Here is an 18,997-nt window from a genome sequence, read left to right on the forward strand (position 1 = left end):
TGATAGTATAAAGCTTAAATCATAAATTAAATATTATAATACCAGTGGCTTATTCATTAATCGTGTAGCAAACACGGTGGATAATTTTTAATGGCTTGGAAAACTGTAGCAGAATAAATGGAATACAAAGAAGATAATTTTATTGTTTCTTGAGTTATACTTGTCTAAGATGCTCAGCACAAAATACCTGTGTGTGAAGTGTCTCATAAAAATTTAGTATTTTTTCATTGATGGCTAATTATATACATATATATAATATTTAAACGAAATAACAATACATTATTAGTTGATTTTTACATAAAAAAATATCCGTTAAATATTTTTATTCTATAACTTATATAAACTAGTTTTATTTCAAAGAATTGTAAGGTTCATGTTAAAATTTATTAACGATATTTCAATGTGCGTAGATTTCATTTTAATTATTTTAAATACATTATCGTTTTAAACAACATAAATAATTTTACCAGCTAATTAGCACACGTATCAATCGTTTTCAAACTGTAACTTATTAATTAAAATAAGTTATCACAGTAAACGTTGGCTTTTTTAACATTACCAATTCTAGTGAAGCTTTATTTTAATCGAAACATAAATAAATAGTATTGTATGAATGAAGTCCAACCAAATGCATCATATATCTGGTTTCTCGGATCACCACATATCATGATATGTCATAAAACAAATTCTTGCTCTGTTCAGGCTTTTTTTTACAATACTAGCTGAAATACCCATCCCTGAAGGGTTAGATTTTCATTTCGTCGCAAAACCTTCTGATGCACTCGGTTCCATAGTGAATTATTTTATATTATAAGATTTTTATAATGTACGGTTCTTACTATTATCTGAAAAACAACGGAAAAATATTTTTTTTAATAGAAAGTATTTTTAACACTGTGAATTTAATTCGACCAAAGATTTTATATAGGAAAAAACAAAATTGGGTCGCTACTGCAAGCTATTGAAATGGTTATACTTTTCCAAATAGCTGAAGTCTTAGTTCTTTCCTAATGTTTAATCTATGTACATTAAAATTTTTAATTTAAGCCGTTGAGTATGCTGCATAAAATAGTAGCAGACATATTGGGACACGCCAATAAATTATGTAAATATATATTTATATGTTTATTTAAATCGAGATCGAATATGAATATACACATTCCATATTTAGTAACGTAGTTTCAATAATACATTGAGATTATTAAGTAGCACCTGCAGGTGACTAATTTTTACCTTGGTAACATCCCCACCATTAGTGAACGCTTGTTAAAATTTTTAATACATTTAAATTATATAAATATTGCAGCTGAAATTTCTGAATTTAAAAAAGATATATTTGTTACGGTCCGTTTTGCAAAAAAAAAATAAAAATCTTGTTTATATTAATGACAAGGTTTTAGAAAAATCGACCACTGATTAAGATTTTTTTTTCTCCTAGTGATAAAATTTATAATCATTTATAAAGGTACGCATGTTAAAAAAAGAGCGCGTGTAACTCAGTACACACGATAGAAGTAAAACTTTTTTGGAAACTCGAAGCTCGAGTTATAATTATATCACACAGAGTAAATCGGCAGAGAGAGAGAGAGAGAGAGAGGAAGAGGATAGTTTTCTGAGATCATCTACAATATTCGTCAAAATAGTTTTATTTATTAAAATGTACCTATATTAATTTTCCGCCAATTCACTTGCGCGTGCACTACAACTAACCCACATGTTATACTAAGGTTTTCCGGACCCCATATATAGCATGAAAACAATTCTAATTACAGTTATTACAGTTTTGAAAAGTAATTCAAATTCATGAAATTTGATCCTCAACCAAATTATTATATTAGTTAGTATTACGCAGCAAAATCTTTTATACAATTTAATAATAAGATAACACATCGTGAGGTTTTGAGCTTTCCTTTCTTTTTCAAGTATTTAAGAGTCCTACCTTTTTTGTATTAATTAGAAACTGTATTAAAATATAAATAATTTAATAAACTTAAAATAACAAAAAAAATGTCTAATAAAAAACAGCTGTTTATCAATCACTATTGTTTAATTAACTTTAAATATTACTCACTGTTGAAATATTTACACCATAAATAATTTTTCTAGTAAATATCAGAGCTAGGATTGATTATTAGTATTTAATTTTTTTCATAAAAATTATGTAAAAGATGTGATAGAGCATTCTTCTAGACTGCTTTTAAAGTTTTGCAAATATCACATTATCATTGATATTACCCCGAAGTTTAAATAAAAACCATTAATATTCCACGCACGGGAAATGTTTGAACTTTTTTAAACTGGCATTCTCTTAGTTGAAATTAAAATATTTATACGCTTGTAGAATTTTTATTATAATACGACGTTATTAAAATAATAATTTGTGACAGATAATTACTCTATCAAACTGAAGCGTTAAAAGCTTTATACCAGTAAAATAAAGAGTTACACAAATAAAACAATACTCATGTTAACACTTTTTGTACTGTACTAATTTAGATAAGTAATTTAAATAATACGTACTTGAAATAAAACCACTTTCTTGCGATTATGGTCCGTGATGCGGTTCACAACAATTAGCTCAAACTCCGTTGCGTTGATCTCTGCCCTTACTTGATCCCAGCAAGTCGGATGGCGTCAGGCGCAGGTGGGTCCCTACCCAGCGACCCACTTATCCCGGGTTTCAACCGGAGCCGCAAGCCACCACGTGGAGTCTGCCCAAGGGAAGGAGCCCGACGAGTTCTCTGCACCGTCCGCAACCTATTCTCTGTCCTTTTTGCATCAGAAACGTTTCACTAGTCGGTGGTCGTCTCTCGGGGCGTGCGCATCTCTCTCGCGGGCTGTTGGCTGGGAGTTCCCTGCGCCCTATTGGGTAACCGAAGGCTGGCAGTGCGTGTTGGTTTTGTGTGCGTGCTGAGGGCGGCCTAGCAGCGCCAACTGCTACCGACCGCGTCCCGCGGGTGGCGGATACGGGAGCCCAGCCCGAGAGTTGCAATCTCGCTGGGGCGGCTGCGAATAACCAATAGCAGTCCGCGGACCAATGGCCCGCCTGTGGAGTCGTTATTACGGCTGTCGGTGTGAAAGGTAGCCTGAATGCAGCTCGGCGCGTGGCAGGAAGCAGCTTCGTCGGCGAAGGCCCGCAGGGGAGCTCGAGGTGCTGCAAAAATGCGAAGTGTAGACGAACTGCGGGCTGGAACTTGCGGAGCTGTGAACTGCTGCGCGCGCAACGGAATTGAAATGCATCGGAACTCTGAAGGAAGACATCAGGAACCTTCAGCTGGGGCTGCTGTAGGTGTGGCAGCAGTAGCCTCGAGCGGCGCGACCTTCAACCGTCTCGAGGATTTTGGGTGGCGAGGTTGGTTCCCTCCCCCCACCCTGGCTTGAAAAGTACTGCTGTTGACCTGAAGAAGGAAGATGACGATGGCGCAACGTCAGGCTGCCTTTCGCTCCGAGAGCCAGCAGTTCGAGCCGGTTTACTGGCTCGTCTGCCCGCTTCTGTCTTAACTGTGGCTGCCTGGGCAGCTGTGGCTGGGCTGACGTGAAGTCGCCCGCCCCTGGGGGCGCATGCGCCCCTGGCTAATAATAACCCAGGAGCTCCCAACTTAAATGCGGGCCGCAAGGCCCAAGCACCCAACTCCACCAAGGTTGATTTTCAGCCCCTCCAACTCTTCTTACCTGGACCCTTCTTCCTCTTGTCCAGTAGTTACCTGCTTGCTTAATGCATGTTAATTGATCCCCGCATGAACTGGCCCAGGGTTTTCCCTGTGTCTATGCAGGTTTTACCTGGGTCACACTTAGCTAGCTTTTAAGCTAGGCGACCAATGGGGCGTCAGTCATGGCGCCAATCGCAGCCATGGCTGGCCAATAAACCCCAATAAGCACATGATGCACGCGCCCTTGTCTTGCATGGTTATAAAAACCCGCATGGTAGAGTGTATAGGCTTCGGCCTGAGACACACTTAGGTCCTCCCCTAACCTGAACCCTCCCCTACACACTTAGAATTAACTTAGGCTAGGAAAAAAAAAAAACGTTTCATGACAATGTTTCACGAAAACGCACTAAATACGGGCTTAAAATTTTACTCACTTTATGCCCATAGATAGTTCACTTCAAAATTATGAACACAAAAACTTTTAACGTTTGGAAAGAGAAAAATTGCAAAGCAAACTTATAAATTTTATGACAGCTTGTATAAATAATTTACAGAGTGTTAGTTAACTAATGAAGGCCAGCAAATAGAACTTTTTCTTTGGCCCAGGGTAGAATCCACATCTATGAGACCGGACAGTGTGGTTTGTTAATTGGCTGGAGGGCCACATGTATGCTCTGCCCAGGTTCCTCACGACTGAGTTACATGTTTCTTGCCAGTTAGTAATTTATTTATAGTCCTTCAGAGTGTCTCAAGTAACACATTATACGAGGCAGTAATTTTACGCGGAACAAATCTGTTTGCTTACCAGAATACAATAGAGCATGTTTGCGCCAGAAATGTGCACTTTGTAGCCACGGTTATCTGCCAAATAAATCCTTGCCTTATTTGACTAGGTCAGTGCTACTATACAGAATTTCTGTGATTCGTGTGCTGACAGTACCAATAGTGAAACCAAGATGATGCTCAGGTGTATTATTACACAGCTAATCAAGAAATCATTTCGCCGAAAATTACTGGCCCTACACATGACCAAATAGTAATTTCGTTAATTTGTAGTTACTTTTTAATAGTAGGATAGTAATTTTTTTACGATAGAATTAATTATAGAAGAAGAGCGTAATCCTGCCCGTGACTTTCGAGCACGTGTTCTCAAGAGCTCCGGTTGGATCGGCGCCGGCCCCCAAAACTCGTATCGGATTCCCAGAGGCTTCTCCACGTGGTTAGCATTCCTGTCCCGCGACCCTCCACGCAGGAGGCACGCCCGAACTGCGAGATCGTCCCTCCCTCCCTCCCCGACCCCTTCCCAGGACGAGGCGGACCCTTTATGCCCTCCCGAAGGGAACTTGCTCGGACGTAAGGGATCGCCCCAGGAACGACTCGACTTCTGGACTCCCGGTCTTCGCAGCGAGGGGATTCCTGTCCCGGGGAGTTTGGCTACTGCTCGCGGGGAAGTTGGTCACGCCAAGGCCCCCTCCCCCCGTTCACCTTCCCACCAGCATGGCCCGACGAATTCCTCGAGGAGCTCTGCTCTCATTTCATGTCCTGCACGATTCCAACCTCGTGTTTGTCCGGAGCCGCCTGCGCCCTGCGACCTGCCCTCTGTGATTCTGCCTGTCGTCTCCAGAGACCTGCTCGCAGATCCAGGTCCGAACGAAATCTCAGAAAGACAACCTATTGCAGTCGCTGACACGGCGTGACTTCCGGAAATATTTTTACCCAGTTTTTCAGGCAATTCATTAAAATACATGACATGCTTTAACGAAGCCAAATATTGGTATGGCATAAACATTTTTTACTAAAGATGGCGTTATTTGCGTCCTATCCCTATCTCTTAATGACAGTTAGTAACTGTTTATGCCTTCAAATGCCAAACATTAGGGTACAAGATTATTACAAATTTTATTTTGTAAAAAAAATTTAACATAGCCAACAAAAAAAGTTAGTTACTTAATTTCATTGTTTTTATATTTTTGAAAATTATTCCAGTTATTTTCATTTATATAATACATACTTTGAAGTTTGATGTTTGATCGCAAATTTTGCACAATAAATTTATTAAACCTATTGTTGGGAAGTGTAAAATGCACGTATGTGATAACAATTATGAATCAATTTTGCAATTTTTTTCCTGCTATTAAAAAACGCTTAGTAGATGTCTTGTGAGAAAGTTTGTAACGTAATTTATACTAGAAGACAGCTAATATGATAAAATTTCAGAAAGTTCATTTCAATGGAAGTAATGGAAAGGAAATGAAACAACCAACATGACGTGTGAGACCCAGCCTTAGTCTCGTCAACATTGACGTCTTTACAATGTAAATTTTTCTTAAATGGAACATAAATATTTATGTAAATTTAACAGATATTTGTAAATTTTAAAATTTACATGGGAACAACTATATCACTTCAGATACTAGGTTTGGATTCATGCACGGGCATTATGATTTGTATTCCAGTACCTGCAATAGTTAAAATGTTTTTTTTTGTAAAGCATTCCCTGAATAGCTTTCCATTATTAACTGCGCATATTAATAAGCACGGAATCACAATATAAAGTCAGTTTGTTTAATATTTAATTTTTTTCCATTGTTTAAAAAATTATGCTGTAATGAAGCATCATTTAAAATATAAAATCACGTGCCATTTTTCGTAAGGAATAAACAGTATTATTTTTAAAATAAATTATTTAAAATATGCCACAACAAAAAACCATTGCCATGTGGTGTACAATATCACAATATAGTTCATGAAGTATAACACAGTGGCGTAGCGTGGGTGGGGCGGAGGGGGCGGCCCGCCCCGGGCGGCAGCCCGCGGGGGCGGGTCGCCGGTGAAGCGGGTTGAGATCTGATCTATGATTAATTCATTACATGTGTCAGACACACTATAATGTTACATTTTTATCTACAATTTTGCGCACCAACTATTTTTTAATATTTATTTAAAAGAAAAACTGCGAAATCACTGACAGAGCTCTTTATAACGTTTGTTTGTTTCCATCGAACGGCAACACCGCATCACGCCGCGCCGCCCGGCGCGCGCGAGCCGAGTTGAGCCGCACTCCTTATTATGTTAATTACTCATACAAAATCTTTTGTTTCACGCGTCGGCCCGTGTCGATGCCTCTCTTTTGCACTCATTGAATTTAGTACTACGCATTGTACTGTAAAGTTTGACCTTAACCCAGGGCAAACCAAACTATTTCCACAAACCGGGACACAGTAAAACTCCTATATTGCCCCGTACCACGAGCGCAGGTAAACCCAAAAAAACATTAAAACCCAAATTAATAGCAGGCTTAAAAAATACTAATAAGGTTGCTAACAGTGAGAAGAGGCAGCAAGTTAAAAAGACGCAAAATTTATATGCCAACATTTAATAAATATATATATATATATCATAAAATCGTTTCATCACAAATCATCATAAAATACATACCATATTACTACTTATAAAAAAATAGCTATATAATAATACTAAAAAAATACTTTAACAATTACCCCCAAAAATTATAATTTGATCATATACTTCGGAGCTCCGAAAATTAAATATAATTACCAAAAAAGGCATTAAAAATACATAAGAACATATTAATACAAATACAAATACAAATATAGATACGCACCGGGCGTATCACCGCTGTAAATACCAATTAACATAGGCGAAATCTAGCAAAAAATTGACACACCTTAACATGCAAATAAAACTCTGCGCTTTAAAAACCCTCTTAGTGGAAAGTAGAGACCGTTTCGTGCAAGAAGCAATTGACTTTGCTAAGACTCTCTGCGAAAAACTCGGAATCGAACTCAAAACGAGAAGAATTCGCAGGAAAAAACGCATGCATGGCGATGAATCTTCTGAAGATGCAGCTTTGTCTCACGAACAGGAAATCCGTCGAGAGATTATCGCATCATTCGACAATATCATTCAAGAAATGACGACTCGATTCCAGCAAATTCAAGAAATATCGGACAAGTTCGGATTTTTGAGGCCAGCGAAACTTTTGGACAGCAAGTTCGAGTGTGATCTTTCCCATGTATTTGAAGACATCGACAAGGACGAGTTTCAGATGGAGCGGAAGCGTCTTCAGCAGTTTGTTGTTGTTGCCTGTTCTGAATCAGAGGAAGATATAAGTGGAAAGGACCACTGGAGCTCCTCCAGTTCATTCAAAAACTGAATCTCGTAATTTCGGTTCCAAATATAGTCATCTTGATTCGAATATATTTGACTTTGGCGATTAGTGTTGCAAGTTGTGAGAGAAAATTTTCGAAGTTGAAGCTAATAAAAAATTACCTCAGATCTACTATGAGCTCCGCTAGACTATCAAACTTGGCTATATTGTCGATTGAACAAGAATTGGCTGCTAATATTGATTTTGACAAAGTTATTTCTGACTTCGCTGCTCATAAGGCCCGTAGAATCCGCTTGTAAAACCGCTCATCCTATTTTAACTTCAATAAAAGGTACCTCATTGCATGTGAAATTTAATTTTAATTAAGCACCTATAGAATGGGGGCGGCAAAATGGGTCTACCGCCCCAGGCGCCGAGATGGCACGCTACGCCACTGGTATAACATAATATTTCTTGGCAACTGTTTTCCAAAGGAATATTTTTTAAAAGTACAGACCATTTTTTCTGTGTAAGGTAGCTTATTACATCCACATGTTGATTCTTCCATTTCGTCGTCATTTATATTTGTTTAGGGCTATTTATTTATATTTAACGTTATACCTACCTTGCATTCGTTGTTATGTCACAAATATTTTCATGAGCTATTTATGAAGTGTCATACAATGGGCGTAAAAGGTTGCGCAAGTGATAAAAATCGCAAACAATTTTGCGACATTTTACAGCAATTATATCACACTTAATAAATATATGTTGAAAATATTTGTTATAATACAATAGATGCAAGAAAGGTATAGTGTTAAATTTACAGAAATAAAGTTTAACTGATAGTAACGACGAGAAAAAAAAAACAAATCGACATGGTTAGACCTCTCCTTAAGGCCGTCTATATAATATTGGAGCGTTAACGCAATTAGTTGGAGGTAAAAACAATCCAGCGCACTGTAATGTCCACCATGTTACCCTACTTGACAAAAAAATTTTTAAACCTCACTCGGAGTCTAATCCGGAATTTATTTTTGGGAGGTGAATGATCCAACCACTACCAAATATTTTAAAATAAATTTGCTATAAATTACAGTTTTTGGATTTTCACCTTTTTTGAACCAATTATGCGATTAGAAATTGCAACCATAACTTACCCAACACTCAATCCAAAAGCATGTTCAAGGTAATTCGGCGTGTATCACACTGCATAACGTAGGTAAACAATTCTGAGACTTAAATACTGGTAGTCCTCAAAATGTATTTCTATTGTAGTGAAAGTTAAATGCCCGCTGTTTATTTTTTTTTTGTAAATAAAAGAGTTTTTAGCACTTTTGTGATGTGTAAACGTCTAACCTTGGTAACAAGTAAACTCAGGTTCTCATGATGTTCATGTTGTAAATAAACTTATAATACGAAACTCAACCACGAAATTTAAAGTAGAATTCTGTAAAATTATACCAAGCATCACAAATAAACTGATAATTAAAATAGTCCCTTTTCAAATACCAAAATTTCTGGATACGAATCACAGACATACTTTCTGCCCTGGCACTACAATTTGTTGCCAGAATCGCAAACATTGCTTGCCAACATTAAACGTAGTTGGCAATTAGCAGCTAGAAACCGGAAATTTTAAACTATTAGAGCTTCATTTAAATAACGCTACTAGTATTTCGTGTGGTATAAATTATGAAATTCTCTTTAACAGCTTAACAAATAAACAGTTACACGGAAAACCTATTTGGTAAAAATGTATATTTAAAGAAGGATACCCGGTTTAATTTCACAATCTCCCAAGTTCTTATGAAGTATGCTGCTATGTAAATCAACAGGGAAATTCTTATAAGCTTTATTCATGTTTTACCACTATCAAATTAGCATAAACTATTTCATGGCAGCCATAAACTTATTGTATACTTATTATCTTCTAATAACAAATATATAATATTTACAAAATTATATTTTAAAAATTATTTTTTAAATTTTCTTTTGTATCGATTTTAAAATGATTAATAAACACAACATTAAAATGACTAAATCTCATATTTAGAAACGATATTATAATATCAATTAAATAACATATTTATTAATATTACATAATAGAAATAACTTCCGGAAATAAATGCGTACCACAAGCTATGTATTCACACAACACGTATTTCAGTATAACACTTGTAAATTTATTGAAATAAATATTATCTTTTATTCATTATAATTGCACAATATTTTGAAAACGCAATAAAAAATTCACATGTCAATCTGTTGCACTGTTCAAGAATACTGTTAGCGTAACGAACGGTAAACATCTGTGTCTTCTCTCTCTGTTTCAAACGCCATGGAAGTATTTGCACTCGCTCAAACACTGCAGCACAAGCGCCAACTGTAAGCCGCACCGAAAAAATGAATGGCGCGCGCTTCTTCCTACTTCCTGTTACACATTTCCGTCGCATTCACGAAATTAATCCCACAAAATGCCGTATAACGAGAGCTAAGATGTCACACACCAAATATTTGCTGCTTTATTCATTTCATTACAAATATTAACAAACTTTTATGTACATTTCAATTATTGAGCATTTGTATTCACCTTCTCTATTGAAAAATTGACGTAATAAAAGATTATCGGTTACAATTTTGAACTTTTGCATATATATGTATATATGTACATATATATAATTTTGCAGTACGAAATCTGCTAAAATACGTGTATTGAAATATTTCCTTCTCAGATTTTTGGTACTGTTTACTTATTACGATATAACTGTTTTGATTTTATTATTTGTCATCTTCACTTTGCATATTTTCATGTGACACAGTTCAACAGAAGAGACTCACAAATGTTCCAGACAGACATGGTTTTAAATTTAATAGTTTGTTTGAAAAACAGTTTATAAATCTTTTTGCATGAAATATATAAAAAAACTGTGCTTTTATAAGTCTACTATTGATTTTATATGAAAACTTAGATTATGAAAAATTTACCCATGGTGTTTCATGATGTTGGGTTGAATGCCCAGTATAAACGTGTCAGCATATTGGATGGATTGTATATCGTTATATGGCGGAACATCAATAACGCCACTTAACTGTGAATCCCTCCTATGAGGTGCAAGCCGATTCTGGGTGGGAGTAAAAGCTGTGTTTGTCACAGCTGCGGGCGAAAACAGTCCAACTCGAGCCACGCTTTTTTTTTAGCCAGCGAAGCGAGTTTAAGATAACTTAGGCCAACACAATGGGGTTTTGTATCAGTTATTGTGAAAGCTAATTTAAGTCCTTGGTAAGCGAGTGTTTTCAGGCACGGCACTCATGCTCATGTTTAGCTATTGGAGTTACTTCTGATTTATGAACAATAGCCGTCTCCTTACAGCAGCCTTTAAGGTCCTAAAAAATTTCATTGTTAAGTAAGCCAAATATTTTTGTTGCCCCAATAGTTGCAATTATTTTAATTAAATTACTGATGCAGATTTTTGCAAAAAGGATGTAGCGTTCGAGTCCTTTTTACGCATCCTCTTAGCCTTTGTGTCGTTCAGGGCGCTGTCATTCAGTAAAAATGTAACGAAGTCTGTTGCCTGGCCAGCCAACGGCTGTCTTCGCCATTTTACTCCAAATGATTGATTTGGAAGTTTTAAACTAAAAAATATAAAATGTGACCCAGTCTTTCAGTACTCTCCAGAGATGTGTCACATCAGTAACGAGAAAAATTCATGTGTTCTCATGTAGCAAATACTCTTATAATACCAAACTCGGACACGAAATTTAACGTTAAATTCATTATAATATTACCCACCTTGATAAATATACGGAAATTGTGTTTTTAATTACTTTTCGTTATGCAAATTCGCTGCCAGAGTTGCTACGTTTATAATTGAATCATTTGATAAGAAAACCTTAAATTTTAACTTTATAACTACACAGCTTCGTAAAAGCCAAAAAGACTTTAATTACTACTAAACCCCGGCTTTAGACCTGATTTTGACCAGGAAATTAATTAAACAGCCAATACTATTATGTTCCCTTTGGCTTTATGAACTTTGGATCGCACCATCCGCCACAGATGGCAGCACTGTTTTTACACTTTTCCATTCCATTCACGAAATTACTCCTACCAAATGCCTTATACCGAGAGTTAAGGTGTTACACACTAAAAAATCTGTGGCAGGTTTTGTAAACGCAAACACATTACAGCAGAATATTATTTATTGGTGTACATGGTCAGCATCGAATGTATTCTTGTATTATTTAACGGCTAATTTATCACAAAATACAGCATTCAACTTAAAGGATACTTTAGTTATTCGGAAACAAACCCAATTGATTTAAAACCATTAGTTTTGTAGCCCCTTAAAAATATATAGGTTTCATAGTCTAATGCAGTGGTTCCCAAACATTTTTCAACTGGTGACCCACCTTTCGTTATAGGAATACGTCCACGGTATATCGGTCCATGGTGGAGTAAAAAACCTTATTTGTATGGTATCCTTTCCTTATTGCACATATATATGCGTTTTTTAAGATACCGATTGATTATTGATAAACAATTTGTGTTCTGATTTGAAAACGTTTGACAAAATATAAACACTTTTTAGTAAAACAGTTATTTATTTAACAATATATATGTGTTTGCACACAATTCGATTTGTTTCGATTTTTCTTATCTTTTCTGGTGTTTTATTCGATGGTTTCTGATAGTTTTGGGATTGAGTCGCGACCCACCTGCAACCCTTCAACGACCCACTTTTTGGGAACCGCTGGTCTAATGCATTTAATGTGTAAAAATCCATTCTCTCTATATTAAATAGGATCTGTTTAATCAACTTTTTAACCTTCAGCTTTACGATATGTAAGGCATATTGGTTACTTTACAAATGTTGTATGTAAACTGTCTTTGTATTGTATACTCATTACAGAACTTAGTTTAAAGAAAACTTCATGCCAGGTTTTTCAAAGACATTTCTCAGTTTTTAATCTGAACTTCTGTGGAATAGAATGAAAATTTACCTAGTGGATATTTTTCGCTTTATTTATAATGATATTACGTAGTAATAACACACATTTCGTGAAAACCATTAGGTTACTCTAACAGAAACAAAATTATAATACTACTCAAAATAAGTGTAATTTGACTAAAAATTAAAAAATAAAGTTTGACTGAACCTGCTAATGCCATAAAACTTTACCAGAGCCCAAATTTTACTAAAAAAAATTTTATAACGCCCTTGGACTCCCGAACGTGAAACGAGATTGCCAACAGTATATGTATATGTATATATATATATATATATATATATAAGTATTTAAACTATAATATTCCAGACTATATTGCATCTTATTCATATCGCCAACAGTGCTGTAAGGAATCTGAAGGAATTATTTTTGGATGCTTAAGAGGGGAAAAAAAAACAACTCAAAAGTACAATAATATATTTGTCACTTATATTTATCACAATGATATTACCATACATTGTATCTAAAGTATTCTAAAACGATCTTTAGATTTATGATATTTCTTTGAGGAAAAATTATAACAACACAAATTTGAAAGAAAAGAATGATTTTTAATTGGATAAACAAATTAAACTAAATTAAGAAACATTTTGAATTATTTAAAATTCAGTATGTTATTATTTTGCTAAACTAAAACAATATTTCTGTTCTTTTTTGCGGTACTCAGAGCTGAAGGTCAAACCTGAAAAAAAATTAAATATATTTTTAGAATAAGTTGCTTTATTATTTCAACCAACTTTCTTATTTTCAATAGTTTTATGTAAACAACAATTTATTTAATTATTTATTAATAGATTGCAGAGAAAATAAGTCTACAGCAGATAAAAACGTTATAAAATATTGAAAGTATTTAGTAAAAATACACATAACTTTATATTATTAAACATACGCAATAACATTATTTTAGTTTGCAATTATCAATTTGCAAAGACTATTTGAATTGTTATGAATAATTGCTAGACCTAATATTTTTCTCGTGTGCTTTATACCTACAGATTAATAAATAATGGTTATTTATGGATAGCTAAACGACGTTACTTTTTTAAAAAGAGAATTGAGTCATTTTAAAAGTTTTACAGAAACAGTCCAAATTCAACCGACAAATATTCGGTTGCATATTCATCACTTCACGTCCGAAATAATTTTTGAAAAATAATTATGTACACCAAAATATTTCAATGAAATAATTTAACGAGAGTGACAAGATTTTCCGTATGTTTTAATTTTTGTTTAGTTAAACAGTATCCATATTATTTATTACTTACAACATAAATTTGTCTTGCTCCAACTTGAAAGTTGTATCTAAACCTGCCTTGAGAAGCAATTTGGACCATGTTATCGAGAGTAATATGCAGCCGAATGCAATTTGTCTAATCCGGCCTCACCTGTATGTGCACACACAGAGATAAAACAATGGACTTGTGTTTCATAGAATCCAGGTCGGAATCATTGATATCGGTTTCCAATGGGTTTCCATTTCCCGAGATCACTCAAAGCCAATGATGGAATGGCGGCCTACAACAGGCCATGTGCGGGTCTTCCCCTGATATCCCTGGTCTGTGTTGGAGTGTGGAACAGCCAGTAATCTTGAATCTTTATCCGAAAATTTATTTATCGTTCCACTATTCTCATGCTCAACATTCGCCTCAGCTTGAGTTGGGGACCAGCCAGGCATTCGCCTAGGACTTACTTTGGGAAACAATTGAAAATCTAGATTTAGGTGGGAACGAACCCAAGCCGCTAGGAGTGCAAGTCCAACGTTTTACTGTTATGCAATCTTGCTCGGTAAAACTCAGTAAATTCGCTATTTTACAGAAATATGTGTAACTCAATAAATATATCTAAACGCATTCCGAGCAGTATTTTTTTTAGTAAGTTTAGGTGTCAACCTCCGTAGCGTAGTCGGCAAAGCACAGGGTTTCGGTAGGAGAGTTCTGGGTTAGAATCTTGGGTTATACATGGACGTTATTTTTGTTGACCTACTCATTTCTTAAACGCTTACCCATCTATCAAAAATGACTATAACAACCACATTAACACAACGATTTGAGGCTACGTGTAAAATACAGAAAAGTTGGCTTATTGGTGACAGTCAACCTTGCCAGTGTGCCACTTATCTTTATTTTAAGAAACGTTGTCCAGTGGTCAGATCCCTCGCCTTCCATCAAGGCGATCTGGGTACTATTTCCAGCGAGGACACACCCAGATATGTGTGGTTTTCTCCAGGTACTCCCGTTCCCTCACCCAGACACTCCGGCAATACCACAACAGTATTTCATCCCGTTTCATCGTACTTTTTGATCTTAACACTGACAAGATTCTATGTACATTTACTCTGATTACAATTTCCTTACGTTTCTAGCTAAAAGTTACAAAACTTTGTGAGTTTGCAAGAATATTCGATTTTATTTATCTTAGGCTTCTGAAATTGCAAAACCTAGGATTAGGCACAATTAAAATAGTTAATAGGCATTCATTTGTAGTGTAGGCCTACCAGAAGATAAAATATTAATGAAACCACTATAATGGACAAAATTTAAGAACAATGAATGAATAGATGTAGATTGATATGGGAACAACTTGGGAGAAGAACACTAAAATAAAGTAAAGTATGAACGTTATATGAATGTCACTTACTGAACACATTTAAGTTATTACCAATGTTTACGATATTTGGCAAGTCCATTTCATCTCTGAGTATGGATCTCTGAAAGAACTGTCTAACAGAATGGTGTTAATAAATTTTTTGGAGGTGCGAGCGTAAGAGGAATACAAGAACGTAAGGGCGGCAGGAAAGAGTGGACGAAGACGTAGGTGGGAACGTGACCGACCTGCCGTAGATGGAGATGTTGTAGTAGATGCCGTGGTCGTCCTGCGACGTGAAGTAGAGCGTGATGTACTTGAAGCCCAGGCCGCCGTTCATGACCTGGAACTTGGAGGTGTAGCCGTCCTCGCCGGCGTACACCCAGCGGAAGTGGTCGATGGTGGCGTTGGACTGGAAGCCGAGCGCGTAGCCCTGGTCGTAGCCCTTCTCGCCGGCCCTCCTCACGGCCGTGGAGTACAGGAGCACGTCCTGGGCCTGGCGGACGCCCGCCGAGCCGCGGAGGCCCATCTCCACGATGGGCAGGTCGATGGTGCCGTGGGTGCCAACCGGTGCTGACCAGTGCATCTCCGAGGCGCCCTCGGCCACGGTCCTGCTGCCACTGCCAACCTCTGCAAATTAAAAAAAGAGATCATTTTGCATATTTTTTTGAAAAATTAAAAATGTCTGTTAAGTTTTTTTTTATTATTATTTTGATGTGTAACATCTTAGTTTTTGGAATACGCCATTTGGTGCTAGTAATGTCGTGAATAGAACGGAAGTCGCATGGAACGGAAATGATTACAATGGTGTCATATGTGTCGGATGGCATGAATTAAAGTTTTCAAAGCCAAAGGAAAACGCTATATAGTACTTACCTATATATTGTTTGATTAATTTTGTCACGAAGGAAAGTAATTTAATCCAATTTCTCGGACCAAAGCCGGGATTTAAAATTTCTGTGTGGAAATGGAATGATTAAATAGTTGTCGTAGCTGCCCAGGCAGCGAATACTAACGGTGGTTGCGGAAACTACGTGTGAATCACTTCCAGAAATTTAGTTGAAAACACCAATGGCGTATATTTGTCGCTCTTAACATTAGTTTAACGAATTTCATGTTATATTTTGAGCCCTATTTTCGTATTATAAGCGTATTAACATTATGAGAACTCATGAATTCACTCGTACGGAGTTTAGAAGTTACACATCACTGGCGAGTATTAGAAGACTCACCCATATTTTTTTTCCATCCAGTGTCTTTTTTACAATTACTATAAAAGTAACATAAATATTACAAAATTATTTTTTTGTGTTAATACAGAAGTATCTGTAAGCGATCATATCAAGGTCAATGGGCTCATCAGTCGGGAAGTTGAGCACACTACCGCTAGATGGCACTTAATATTAAATACTATTCAGACAAATATATTGCAATTTGTTGTGTTTGTTGCCAGCGAAACATATTTTGTAACAATTATTTGTTCCTTAGACTTAATGGGTGTTGTAGTTAGCAAGTGATTTAATTAATATAAAATATAACATTTAAGATAAAGGCAGCTCATTAATATTTCGTCAGTCGGGTGGCTGCCAATAGGTAAGATGCACCTTGGGAGCAACTCTTCTAAGACTTGTCACATTACAAAAACATTGTCTGCTCATCTGTCAAACTAGCAGTGCTCTGAACTAATTATTTCGAATATTCAAATAACACGCTCCTTTGTTTCAGTTCCTGAGAGATAAAAGTTACAGAAAACAAGCAAAAAGTTTTGTATAAATGCAGTATTTTCTTTGTATTTTCCCCCACAATATGCTGTAGAGTGGACTACTGAAGTCTTGCACTTAAAACAAATTATTGTTAACGGGTTTCCAACAATTTTTTGAAACGTTACCATTTTTTTTATGTGTGTGAGGTACTCCAGCTCTCCCGGAAGAGTCCCGCCAGCGCTGTCGTGAGAGCTGCGACAGAGATCGCCACCTCAGGGTCTATTTCACCCACCATGTCGGGTCAGTAATGCTTTCACGACGTCATATCGGTACCAGCGCTTGTGCTACGTATTAAATATACTGTGTAAGCTTTGCATTTCACGTTTGTTTTGCGAATTTTATCGCCAGATTCTTGTTAAGTTTATTTACATGATATTTGTAAATATAAAAAAAACATTTTAATAATAAATTTAATATTAAATGTAATGATAGCATCAGTATTGCTTAATGCAAGATTATTTTCTTGATTTATACCACTGGGATGAACATATAATGTTACTTGCAGGGATGTAATTTTGAAAAGGAACTTCTTTACTCTCTGTAGGGTAGTTCAAAGAGATGACGTCATCCAAGGGTAACGAAAAATGATGCGTCACGAAACTTGCAGGTAAAGATAAAAGTGTAACATACCACTGTTAACAAAAAGCCAAAGTTACAAACTCTACAATACACTACTCAGCACAGCATACGAAACACTACACACTACACAGCACAGCAAACAATACACTTATGTAGACCACAGAACACACTCTTCCGCATAAATTTCACCTACTTTCGCATATCTTCGCGTACTTATCTTTGGAGACTTTTATTGCCAACAAATAACTAATTATTTTAATTTGACTGGGAAGAAGGCATGCAAGTGAATCCCACTCAAATAAAAATTAATTTTGTTTGTCCAGCAAAACTAAAAGAAATAAAATATTTAAAGTGATATTGCCTGATAGGCCTTTTTAATAATCACACCTTAATTGTAATGTAAATTTAGGATTTGTAGGAGATTCTCAAAGTTATAATTAAGTAAGATTATATCTTCCCATGTTTATTCTTCAGTAAAAAAATGCAGGATCATGAAATAATTTCTATATAAAATGCATTAAATTACAAGTTCTGTTTTGGTTTACTTTATTTTCGTTATGTGTTCTATATATACGCTTTCTTTTAACAATCAGTTGGGTTTTTAGTGAATATAAAGAACCGTTTATAAAAGGAAACGTTTTTCTACAGTATTGTAGGATATAAGTCTATAAAAAAGCGTAGTTATACTCACCTGGAAGGTGTGGAAACGCAAACGACCAGTTTATTGCTGCTGTAAAAATTAAAACTATCAAGTATACCGCCGCCATGTTGTTCATTTACTGTCACTTTGTTCTACCTTCTGGTCTGAATACATACTTGAGTAGAATATTCAATGTTATCTCAGCGAGACTTATCAGCGACTGTACAAAATTGTAACCTTCAACATCCCTGCTATCACAGACACGGTTATCGCTTACCATACTGCGTAAAATAATGTATGCTTAAGTATATTATTATTTAAATAATGTCATCACATACACTGTTTTGCAGTAAATATAAAACTCACAAAAGCAAGCTTGTGTGTGCCTCTACATCTATGTGCATAACATTAAATTGCCAAAATGAAATAAAATATTATTTTAAATTGTAGATGTATGAAATATATTTCCATTGTTGTGTAAAATTAAATAATACAAATTTCAAAACAATAGATATTTATTTCATTTTTATTTCTTTAAGTTTTACTATGAATTAATTTAGATATTTGATGTGTAAAGATCCTAGCTCTCGGTATATGGCATTGGGTAGGAGTAATTTTTCAAATGTAACGAAAATCAATTGGAACGTAAATCTGTAAACTC

The 18,997-nt window shown here is 35.8% G+C and overlaps 1 protein-coding gene across 1 annotated transcript; it reads right to left on the reverse strand.

Annotated features, from left to right (window-relative positions):
• Positions 1-13,301: 13,301 nt before the first annotated feature.
• LOC134529385 (uncharacterized) lies at positions 13,302-18,529 on the reverse strand. Its single transcript, XM_063363392.1, has 3 exons — positions 18,388-18,529; positions 15,603-15,984; positions 13,302-13,453 (listed from the first exon to the last, which is right to left on the reverse strand). The coding sequence occupies exons 1-3, from the start codon at positions 18,470-18,472 to the stop codon at positions 13,435-13,437; spliced, it is 486 nt and encodes a 161-aa protein (XP_063219462.1). The 5' UTR covers positions 18,473-18,529; the 3' UTR covers positions 13,302-13,434.
• Between the last annotated feature and the right edge of the window lie 468 nt (positions 18,530-18,997).

The sequence above is a fragment of the Bacillus rossius genome, chromosome 1 (assembly GCF_032445375.1).
Source record: "Bacillus rossius redtenbacheri isolate Brsri chromosome 1, Brsri_v3, whole genome shotgun sequence".
Taxonomy (NCBI): domain Eukaryota; kingdom Metazoa; phylum Arthropoda; class Insecta; order Phasmatodea; family Bacillidae; genus Bacillus; species Bacillus rossius.

Coding starts and splice junctions, on each gene's coding strand:
- LOC134529385 (XM_063363392.1), bottom strand. CDS start 18,472: ATGAACAACATGGCGGCGGTATACTTGATAGTTTTAATTTTTACAGCA. Junction 15,985..18,387: donor TGCGTTTCCACACCTTCCAG/GTGAGTATAACT, acceptor TTTAATTTGCAG/AGGTTGGCAGTGGCAGCAGG.